At 33.5% G+C, this 12489-nt stretch overlaps 1 protein-coding gene across 1 annotated transcript; it reads left to right on the top strand.

The window, feature by feature from the left end:
- The first annotated feature begins 10691 nt into the window (after positions 1–10691).
- Positions 10692–11650, top strand: LOC127084170 (ethylene-responsive transcription factor ERF018). Its single transcript, XM_051024570.1, has one exon. It carries the CDS (start codon positions 10757–10759, stop codon positions 11480–11482), a length of 726 nt encoding a protein of 241 aa, XP_050880527.1. The 5' UTR covers positions 10692–10756; the 3' UTR covers positions 11483–11650.
- The last annotated feature ends 839 nt before the right edge of the window (positions 11651–12489 follow it).

Raw genomic sequence — 12489 nt, 5'->3', positions numbered from 1 at the left:
CAAATCAACCTTGAAAGGTCCAAGTGATTTACCCTAAGCTTAACAAGGTCAAACAAAGTTTGACAAAAAATTTCAGCATTTTTAAAAGTCAGAAACTATTTTTAATCAATTAAAAATGAATAAAAATAACCTAATTGAACTAAAATCTCAAATAAATCTCAAATCAATTAAAAAATTGATGAGAATATTTTTCATAGATCCATCATCATTCAAATAGGTTAGGAAAATATTTTTGTATTTTTTGAATATTGAAAACTATTTAAAATGAATTAAAAATAACCAGAAAAGAGAAAATTCATAAAAAAATATCAAATGACAAAATAAAAAATATTAAAAATCAAAATTAGAAACTAGAAATTATTTGGAGAAGAATGCAATTGGTCCCATATTTTTTGGATTTAAAATGAAGAAGATATGAATTTTTGAAAATAATGGGAATAAAAGAAATTAAATCAGAAAATAGAAAATTCAAAAAAACAAGGAGCGTCTGATCAAGCCTCATTAATTGACGTGGCTGATCAGACGCTCCACATGCGCGCTTCCATGGTATACCAAAGTCATCAGCGAAACACATGGCATTATTAAAAGTCAAAAGATCCAAGGGTTGGGATATAAACTAGAGATCAGATCCAATGGTCCACAATGCATATGGCAAAGGGACGGTCACCGGAGCCACCTTCTTCTCCGGTGAGCATGAAGATTTCGGTGACATTTGCAGGTTTCAAAAGCTTAACCAAAATACACGATCCATATATCAAAATGAAGCTGGGGTGATGTACATCACCCCTGTAACCTTGAATCACACTCAAAATTCCTATAGAGTAAGAAATCTGAGCTGGAAGATTCAGGTATAAAAAATGCAGTTCAATAAAACACAAAATTGAAGCTACCACTAGCTTGCCTCTCAAGTGAGGACTTCAGAAAACACATTGGCCAGGCAAATAGATCAAAGAATAGTGAGTTTCGAAGAGAAAACCAGTTGATGATCACCTTTGAATTCTGGAGATTTGAGCTTGCTTCCTTGCTTCCTTTTTGGCCAAACAGAAGATCAATGGAGTATGAGAGAGAGGTCTAGGAACTTTAGATCTAGAAATTCAACCAGATGTAGTTGAATTTCAGATCTTAAAAAAATTGAGCGAAAATGAAATAGTTCCTTTAGGTGTGGCTCGGTTTTGATTTCTGCAGCACTTCAGGTTGATTCATGGATCCAATTTGAATGGAATGATGCTCTTATTTATAGATGGAGAGGCAAGGCAAGTGTGATTCAATCCGTGTGCATGGCAAATGGAGCTTCATTGCATGGGCTTGCATGATCATTCAAAAGGCCCAAATTCAATGCCAAATGAAATCTGAGACATAATTGAACTGAAATGGACGTGTAATTGGCAATGCACAAGCTTGTATAATGAATTCCAACATGTTATGCACAATTATGCCTAAAACTTCTCCTCTTCGAAAATGCCATTTGCCAAATCCAAACATGAGCATACGAGTAATGGTTGGAAAAGTCTTGATGTAAGGAACAAATTTTATGTTGGACAAAAATCCATTTGAAGTGTGGAAATTAGTGAATTTTGAGTTTAAAGTGTAAGGTGCAAAACATGCAAAGGCAAGGTTTCCAAATTTGGCCAATGTTCAAGTCCTTTTGTTTTGATGATGCAAGCCACAAATGAAAAATCCTCCAACATCAAAGTTGTAGACTTTTTCAAGACAATCAAAATGGAATTAAATCTTGAATCATTTGGATTTTTAATGAAATAGTTATGGGCACTTGAAGTTGGACTTTTTTTACTTTCAATGCATTTGGTCCAAAGTGACCTATAATGTTTTGCATTATCACATGTATTTCCTTTGAGATTTTGAAATTTTGTTCAACATAAAATTTTAAGTAGACATTTTAAGCTTTCCAATGAATTTGATCCCATATCAAAATCATAAAATGTGAATGAGTTATGTTCTTGGGAATTTGACCCAAAATTAGGGTTTCAGTCAAAATGACCTATAATATATTGGAATGGGAGATGACCTTCCAAGCTTCAAAATAATTTTTGATGAACATGAAAGTTGTTCATATTGTCCTTAAGAACATTTTTGCTTTTGGGATAATCTCCATTTGACCAACACATAAAACGTTAGGTCTCAGTGCACTTCAAAATAGTCAGATGGATTGACTGATCAACTTCTCAAGTCCATGACTCATATCCTGATGAATTGATGATTGAGGACACTCAAGTAAGTTCAAATATGCATGAAATGATGAATTAAAGAACTTCCCTTGATTGTATTTGATCATGGGCTGAGGTTGCTTCAAGAGCAAGACATTGTGGATGATCAGATGAATTAGGGTTTCCTTGGGGAACCAACCTCAAACCCTTTGACTTGCTTTGATCAAAATGATGGATTGAGATGCTAGGGAGGCATATTTGATGGATGAGAGCTTTGTGAACCATTACCATGCTTGATTTCATCTTCTCTTGGCCATACCTTTGTACTTATGATCTCCTAGAGGCTTTTGACCTTGTGATTGCTCAAACTACAAACAAAAGATGTTAATGACATTTTTTGTGCTTTTGGTTAATAAACAAAATAAGAAAAGCAATGATATACAATTCAAGCATGCTTGGTGATCTCAAACCACTCACAAGAGGAGATCCCACCCAAAGGTAAGGAGCCAAGATGCTTATGATCCTTGAGGCAATGCAAATGCAATGTTATGATGTCATGAGGGATCTTAGGGTCAAAATTGGGGTCTTACAGGGCCAGATACACTTGAGTGGGTTTTTTAGCTTGCAGCCCACACAACTGGTTCTATAAATAGAATCTTTGTGTAGAAGCATTGTCACTCTTGCCTGCAATTTCGTTTCTCTCTCTCTCTCACTCAAAGCCTTCATTCGTAGCAGCTAGCACTGAGATTGAAGGAATCCGTTCGTGTGGACTGAGTAGAGGCATTGTCATCGTTCAACGTTCGTGATCGCCACAAGAGGTAATGATTCTATCACTGATCATGCCCATTCGTAAGGATCACTAAATGGAGAAATTTTTAAATTCCGCTGTGCCTTGGATGGCAATTCTCCTTCAGACACCATGATTTTCTCCTTCATCTTTCTCTTAATATAGGAAGCATGAAAGAAATCCAATGGTACAGTGATGATCTACATCACAAGAGCTTTATTTCCATGTCCTCGTTTTTCGTTTTTTATAAGATTCATTTCTCTGCAAATTTAGCCGGAGTTTGTGTGTTTGGCCGGAGAAGACGGTGGTTTCCACCACCACCACCACGTGTGTTAACCGGGGCCTTTGGATCTTGCTCTCACGTTCTAATCTCACGCGTCCATTTTAATTACTTGTTTTAATTCGTTGTGTTGCGCGTTTGACTTGAGCCTACCGTGTATCCTCAGATCCAGGCCATGCATCAGTGCCACGTCAATTAATGAATTGGATCTGATGGCTCTGCTTTTTTCGCTTATTTCATTTTTCTTTTATTTTCTTTTAATTCATTCCATTTTCAAAAATTCATTAAAAATTCATATGAAGTCAGAAAAATATGAGACCAACTTTGAAATTTGTCTTGACAAATCTAGTTTCATATTATGATTTTTAATTATTTTTGTGACTTCATGTGATATTTTTCATGAATTATTTGATTTTTATTAATTTTAATTCATTTTAAAATACTTTCTGACTTTTAAAAAATACAAAAATATTTTCATAGTATCTATGGATCATGATAAGTCAATGAAAAATAGTCTCAACAATTTCTTGTTTGTTTTGAGATTATTTGAGATTTTAATTCATATTATGCTATTTTTTTGGTTGTTTTAATTGATTTTAATTACTTTCTGACTTTAAAAATTTGTGAGAAAATTAGTCAAAGTTTGTTTGACTATGTTGAACGTATGAAAATTTAATTGAACTTATTGAAGTTGTTTTGAATTGAATTGGAGGTTCAATCTTATTTGTTTATTTTTTATTTGTATTCTCTTTTAATTCAAAAAATACCAAAAAAATATTACTGACTTCTTGACTTGTTATATTCATCTCTCTTCTGTTTGGTGTTAATCAAGGTTGAATTGATTCAACTTTGATCAAATTCATTGGATCTTGTGGTTTGAGAATCCTTAAGGATCATCATCTAGAAAGATGAATGAATTTGATCAAGGATGAGTTATCCCTTGATCAATTGGGATTGGTAGTTGACTTCTTACCCCCTCCCTTTCATCTTCATCCCTTTCTTTCCCTCAATGGCCAATGAGTTAAAGTCTTGAGGTTGGTCTTGACAAATAGGAGTTTAATCTTCTTTGATCCAAACCAAACTCAACTTGATCCATGATCAAGGGAGTTATTTTGTGTCAAAGATAGGTTACTTCTTAGTCAAGCAAATAACCAAAAGTCAATACAAGGCCCTTCCCCTTTTGTTTGGCATGGCAAGTTTATGGAGCTTGGCTTACTAGTCATGACATCTAACTTGTGTTCTTTGCCTATATTCTTATTGACCGGCCTCAGATAGGTGTGACTACTATATTAGTCCACTTACGATTGCTTAACATAGCGCTACATTGTCTTATGACAAGCTAACATAACTCTACTAACTACTAACTTTAATTTGAGCTTTTAAATTCTTGTCATTTACTTTTAATGTCATTTATTTCTTGCTGATTATTCATCTTGATTTTCATCTTTGCTCACTTGAGCACATATTTTATGTTTATGTCATTTTTCTTTTGCTCATTTGAGCCCATTATTGTGTATAATTATATTGCTTTTGTGTTGTTTATGTTTGTTTTGAAGTGAACCAAAATGCAAAAGGAGAAAGGACTTAGAATTAGGATTTACCCATGCTTAAAGGAGTTCAAGAGCAACTAGGTCTCATGCCTTTAGAATGCAAAATTTGTTGAAGAGCAACTAGGCCTCATGCCTTTAGAATGCTAAAACTCAAAGTTGACCTCAAAGAACTTCTCTCAAACTTATTCTTTGTCCATTCCCTTTATTATGTTGTGAGCTTTTTGACGTGTGCTTTTGTGTGATAGGAACCTCATCTTAAGATTGTGAAAAGGGGACCATTGTCCTGAGTAGCCAAGTTAAGAGCCAAAGCCAAATGGAGATCCTAGGAGCTTGAATTCAAATTATTGATTGCTTGTGGTTGTGTGCTAAACCCAAAGGAAATGAGCATCTTGAGTCATCTCTATGACTCCAAGAAAAGGAACTCCATGGGTTATCTTTCCCCCTTATCTTTGTATGCTTTAGGAATAGCTCTTCTCTCTTCTCCCCACTCTAACCAAGCCAAAAATCATTTTCAAAACTTTGAATTTATTTCAAATTAGAAACCTAGGCCTTAGGCCTTTGACTTTTCAAAATTCTTTTCATAAATACTCATTGTAAATAAACTTTAATCCAATTTTGACCTCATTTTGTAAATAAATCTAACTTGTAAATATAACCCATTTCAAGTTGTTTTGTGGTTCCAATGGCCACTTGTTAAAACCTTTTCAAAAACATTAGTAATAGGTTTGAGTTGTCATAGTGGTTGATGTAAATCTCACCTCATCCTTAGTGTTGGATTATAAGCCTTCCATGCTTATTATAGGGTTAACCCCTCACTAGCATGTTGAAGTCTTCCTCACATGGTGGATTGTTGGTTTAGGTTGAGTTTTCTCCCTTTGATAACGAAAGACCTTAAGGCTTTTGATTAAAATCAATTCACCAATCTTTGAAATTTTTACCACGAACTACGAGGTTTTGATCCTCCTTTGTGATGGTACGTAGGCAATGGGTTCATCCATTCAAACAACAAAATTTGTAAATATAATCTATTCTCTTCTCATCCCTCCAATCCTTTGCACAAATCTTTTCACAAATACCAACCTACAACACATATTTGCAAAAAGGGTTCCCTTAGAGTACTAAGGATGTTTTGGGTGCGTAAAACCTTCCCATTTCATACCCAACCCCCTTACCTAGATCTCTGACATTTTTATTAGTTTTTGATTTGAAAAACTTCTTACTTGGCTTTTGTTCTCTTTTTAGCCTTTCCTTTGGACAAATAAAAGTGTGGTGGCGACTTGAATTGTATGTTGACTTTTGGTTTAGTCAATAAACCTAAAGGTAACGAAAACCCCGCTACACCAATCTCCTTTATGGTGGCATGAGATGGACCTGCATGGTTAACATTCTAACGCTCAAGTCAATTCAAAATTCAATGTGAATAAAGTCAAATTAGAGATCAGAGATTGTGTACTTTCTCATAACAAGTGAGTGGTTTTTATATGTTGGGTCGAGTATAATGGGCTTAGGATGGATTGGGTCATGGTCTGTTGGGCCTTTTGGCCGGTCCAGAACAAAATGTAACTAGAGTAAATCTCCAAAAACTGAAAACAAATAAAATAAAATAAACTCACAATTAAAATTTTATTACTAACTTTCATTTTTTTGGACATAAAATTGCAAACACTCTCAACAACAGTTTTTGGATTGAAAAATTGCAAACACTCTCAACAACTATTTTTGGTCCAAAAAATAGAAAGTTCTCTTAACCGCAATTTTTGGAAAGAAAAATTACAAATCCTCTCTAGACACATAACTACCTAAATCCATAATACACCAAAAATATTAGAGTTGTTGTGGTGAATAACTGCAAACTAACTCTCAATATTTATAATATTTTTCCCTTCTTTTTCCTTCACATTAATATATTACTAGATGTGAGTCCCACTTTAACACAACACATATAACAAGCCATTCTAAACTAATTAGACATATCTAGCATTTTTTTTTATAGATGTTCAATTTCATGCAATTTTGTCTTTGTTTTCAAGTAATTTTTTATGTTGCCTAATTTGAAAAAGGATTTTTTTATACACTTCCATATTCACCCTAGATAGTAATTATTAATATTTAATGAGAAATACACTGATGTAATAGACCATGTAATATAACTATACTAAATATATTTTTTTATGAATTAAACGATATACTTAGAAAATACGATGAAAATGCCATATATAAATGAATCAATTCTGACTACATAATACAATGAAAATAAATTAGAAACGATAATACTATCCCTAAAACCCATTCTATAATATTGTGTATATCGACCCCTTATTCCTTCGTTGTCTCCTGCACTACAATTTTGTTTGTGCCTCTGTAAAAATTGAATCTACAATGTCCCTCTTAGGAGAGCCTTTAGGAAAGACTCCTATGTCTATACATGTTCATGCAAGATTCATAATACGACGACAAGTAGACACCACATTAATAACATGATCTTCCCCAATCTGCTCCTCTTCTAATATCTCATGATGAGATAGCCTGGGTGGATTTCCCAGAGCATTTGGTGTTGTATAAGAATGTGATACTCTAAAATACCATTAGACGTAATTGTATGCACAACTGTAGTCGCTAGAAGCTAGGGTACCCCGTGTTTCATCTGGTACCTGATGATTAAGGAAATCATTATACATGGCATCTACATATGTGCGGATCATGGTAGAAGGAGCAAAATCGGAGGGGTTTCTTGGAACAAACTGAATATACCCAAATTGGAATATGATGCACTTAGGAAAATATGGATACATCAGACGTGTCCCACAAATCAACCATCCATAGTAGAAGTTATGTACCTTAAGGGACATGTCTGATGGTGATCGTGGTACAACTAGAAGTGTATATCATCTACTATTATATGGTCAAGATACACTTTGAAGGGCATGGTTTCCTGATTCCCTTTGAGAGGGACAAATTCACAAGCACGAGGCATATTCCCACTGTAGGTATCAACATATGACCAACCGGATATGCATGGGAAGTGTTAAAGGATCCATGCCTAAAAATAGTACATATGAATAATTAGTAATGACGTAGCACAGGTATTATGAAAATGGTTCAAAAATAGTAAATGATGCAAATATATTATCGTCAATAACGCGCAACTATATGTCATATGTTTTGTCTTACACATAGAACCTTCAACTAACTTTGAGTACAAGTAAACCAAACAAGTGGCCCCTTAGTTGTACTCATGAATTCGCTCCAAGTCACCGAAGTATCTGAGGTAAACCACATGCATGTAATAAATACTTTTGACCATAAATATGGAAGTGCCAACAAAGTACAACATGTATGATCTTAATTCATATGCTTTATGCTGCATAACCTACTCATCATCACCATTGGTCCGCTCTGCCGTTGTCAGTTGTTGTGCATACAACCTCTCCATGAATCCAAACCTCGCATGACACTCTCAGGTGCCTTCTATCTTCTTCAAGGCATCCCCTGGGCTAACTTTCAAATATGTCACAATCATCTACAACACCTCATCTCTGATAATCCTATTGTGGTCTAATAGTCTTCCCCTAATTGGAAGATGCAACATGCACGACACATCGTCTCATGGGATAAACATCTTACCATGTAGAAGATGAAAATATGACGTCTCAGATATCATTTCTCAATGAACATTGACATCATACCATGGTTAATAGTAGAATAATTGCTCTTGCATAAGTCTTGCAACCCAAATAATTGCATCACATCTTGAAATGATTGCCCTTAAGGCTTATGCAACATCGCAATCTTCCGACCATGTGTGAAGACAAGTTTATCAAAGTGTTTTGATGAAGACATGCTCTACAAGCAAATGTGAATCGCAAAAATAATGGTTCAAGACTCAATCACAAGTCAAGCTTCACTTATAAAAGAATTTCAAGTCTTGAAGATTTCTATTGATTTGATCAAATTATTAAGGTATTAAGTTCTCAACCTCTCTATGTTCATTCAAGTGCTCAAGGTTTTCATACATATATATCATGCTTCATTTAGGCCTCTTAAACATTTTCAATTGGCCTTACATTTCATTTTCACTTCATTCTGTCTTTGTCCTGATGGTAATCGGTTACCAGGTTTGAGGTAATCGATTACCAGTTGTATGTGTTGCCTTCTGTGACCAGTTTTACAGCAGGTAATCAGTTACCATGATATGGGTAATCGATTACACAGTTAAAATTTTCAAATTTATTAACGTTGGCTCAGGTGTAACCGATTACACCATATTGGGTAATCGATTACCACTGAACCAGTGGCAGAAAGAAATGTATTTTTTTCATGAAAACCTTTTCTGAAATGTGTTCTTGAAGCATGACATACATTCATGTATTATGACAATTTAGAAAGGTGTCTAAGGGTTATATATAACATATTTTTTCAGAATTTGAAGACACCTCCTTTACACAAATATTTCAAACAATCTTTCTCTTCATCTTTTCAAATTCTCTCAAGTGTTCTTGATAAAATTTTCTGGTGAAACTTTCTATACAAAATTTTCAATATACATTCATATAGTTTCATCCATATCATCCTTAGAGCACTTGTATGTTATAAAGAAAATTGATTACTTAAAAGAAGAAGATCAATCAATAGATTGATATATTATTCTATTTGTCAAAAACTTGTAAAAACTCATATTGTCCTTATTATCCTTGTTGTCCAGGACTGTTGGAAACAAGATAGTCATTAAGAGAGGATTGTTCTCTTAGTGGACTTAGTGAAAAACCCAAGAGGATTGTTCTTGGTATTCTTGTTAGAGTATGTATAGAAAGACTAGGTTGTCTTGTCCATAAGATCTAACTATAATAAAATCTCTTACATGTGGTAAGGGGACCGGAGTATTCTCGGATTGTGAGGGAAACCAAATACGTTTTGGTATTCTTTACTTTCTGCACTTTATCGTTAGGAGGTGACACCTACCTCCTCCGGGAAGACGAAGTTGGAGATGAATGAACCTAGACCAGTGGGACTTCCGGAGCATTAGAAGGTGACACCTACCTCCTCCGGGAAGACGAAGTTGGAGATGAATGAACCCTGGAAGTTGACACCTCTGCATGAAACGAACTAGAAACTATCGGTGGTTGCAAGAGTCGGGTTCTTTCCCTACGAATTGATGCATGATGCGACACTCTGTCGAGCCTCAGTTTATCTTGATTATCAATAATACTATAATTAAACTACACAAACATTACATAAGAGAAAAAAAATCAAACCCAGATAAAACAAAATAAAAATCATAACAAATAATAGATATAAACCAAATACGAAAATATATTTTTGAATTTTAAAAAAATTAAATTTTAAACAAATATAAAAATATATTTCCATACTCAAAACAAATTGTTCATCTAAACTACCTATAAATTTAAGGTCTAATTCAATAATAAATTAATAGTTTGGGAATGAGGTGAGGTATGTCCGAAAATATTTCAACTAATAATTTTAGGTTTTTAGTAGGCTGTGAGAACTTTTAAAGAGGGAATACCAATTCTCAAACTCAAAGTTTATAGGTGGCATGACTACTCCTTTATTCAATTTATATAGACAAAAAGAATTCGGGGTGTGTTTTGTACTTTTGTTTTATATATAGTTTGTTTGACTTTACCCATTTTTATTTAATGATTCCTTTTACATATTATGTGAAATGAACAACAAAACTTTGTAAGTAAAAAAGTAAAAGTTGGGCCTACCGCGTGTCTTACTAAATGTACTACCCTTTCTACCATCATAAGCGATCGTGCTAGCTTTCACAAAACACTCTCTTTACGCTCAATTCGATCAACACGTTTATAACTTAGACCTTCATTCAAATTCAAAATCCAATTTTTCAAACCAATGATTGTAGTTTATTTATAAGCAACCTCAATACAAAGAAATAATCTCCAATATTAATTGAAATTAATTAACTATATCCACATTATACTTCATTACATGAATGTATGTGCTGAACATGGATCATCATCCTATCTTCACTGATCGAGTTAAAGGTAAAACCCCATCGTCTTCAAGTGGTAATGATGATGATAACAATAAGAAGATGTACAGAGGTGTGAGAAAGAGGAAGTGGGGAAAATGGGTGTCTGAAATTCGGCTACCAAATAGCCGTGAAAGAATATGGTTAGGATCATATGATTCACAGGAGAAAGCAGCAAGAGCGTTCGACGCTGCACTTTACTGTCTTCGTGGTCGGCATGCAAGTTTCAATTTCCCTGATACACCTTTTCATTTCGATATCACTGCAGTTTCTAACGATCCAGAACAGATTCGAGAGATTGCTGCTAACTTTGCCAACAAAAATCCACCAATTGTTATTGATAATAATAATAATCATAATAATGGAAATATTAATACAGATCAATCCAAACCTGTGACTGAAATTATTGGCTCTTCGACTTCTACTACCAGTACTAGTGCTTTGCATGATAGTGGGAACACTATTGATTGGACATTTTTGAACGTGTTAGAACATGGTTCAAGTAATGATGCTACTGAAATTTATGGTGATTTCTATTCCGACTTAGAAAAGATGCATTCGGATGAGTTATTATTGTATTACACTTCACCGCCACTTTTTGAGGATAATAACAAGATGGAATTAGTAGAAGATGATAGCAATGACCCTTTTTCTCATGAATCATTCCTTTGGAGCTGGAATTTCTGAATCTTCATTCTCCTGTAATTTCCAGACTTTCATGGATTTTTTGCTACCATATAATATAGAGTTGTTTTGTTTCTGAATTAATAGTAATAAACTGGCAGGCTGGTTGGTCAATTTTAGACCACTCACAGATATATAAGTATATAATAACAAGTGTCCCGTTTTTTTTTTCTTCACATGTGTATAGTATTTAATGGAGATCAATGAAAGTGTATAAAAAAAATTTACACTAAAATCTATCATTCTATATGATACAAATAATTACAAAAGTTTCTCTTAAATTTCTTTTAATTATTTCTTGCACTTAATTGGAGACTCATATATATATATATATATATATATATATATATATATATATATATATATATATATATATATATATATATATATATATATATATATATATATATATATATTTGTCTTTGAAAAAAACAAATAGTAAAAGATATATTATCATAGAATTTTTATTTATTTATTTATAGTTTTCAACGTTTAACAACATATTAATTTAACATGAATTTGTTGAATAATAGTTGGTAAGTACACAGGCCTTTGTTTCAAAGGTCTTTTCTTTCAAGCTTGGTGATAAGTAGTTCATTTAGTAGTATTTAGTAGTATGTATTAACTGACTTAAATGAATATAATTTATTGGTTTAAAGTTTAGTTATTTACTATTATATTTATTTATATTTAAGCATTAAATTTATTAAAGTTTATAAAATAATAATTTAAAAAAATACAAAAGGGTAAAAAACAAGAGGGATTTGTTGAAAACATACAAGAATCACTTAGTTTTTTAAAAAAATTGTTGGAGTTCAACACCTAACTCCTTTGAAGCATAAAAATGAAGAAGATGAAGAATAGTGAAAGAATTGCAGAGAGTTGTGTGAATCCGCGTGCATGTGTGCGTGTATGCGTTGTGTGTGTATGAGAGAGAGAGAGAGAGAGAGAGAGAGAGAGAGAGAGAGAGAGAGAGAGAGAGAGAGAGAGAGGAGAGAGAGAGAGAGAGA

The sequence above is a fragment of the Lathyrus oleraceus genome, chromosome 5 (genome assembly GCF_024323335.1).
Source record: "Lathyrus oleraceus cultivar Zhongwan6 chromosome 5, CAAS_Psat_ZW6_1.0, whole genome shotgun sequence".
Classification (NCBI taxonomy): domain Eukaryota; kingdom Viridiplantae; phylum Streptophyta; class Magnoliopsida; order Fabales; family Fabaceae; genus Lathyrus; species Lathyrus oleraceus.
The sequence above is the reverse complement of the archived record's forward strand: the minus strand, read 5'-3'. Positions and strand labels throughout refer to the sequence as shown.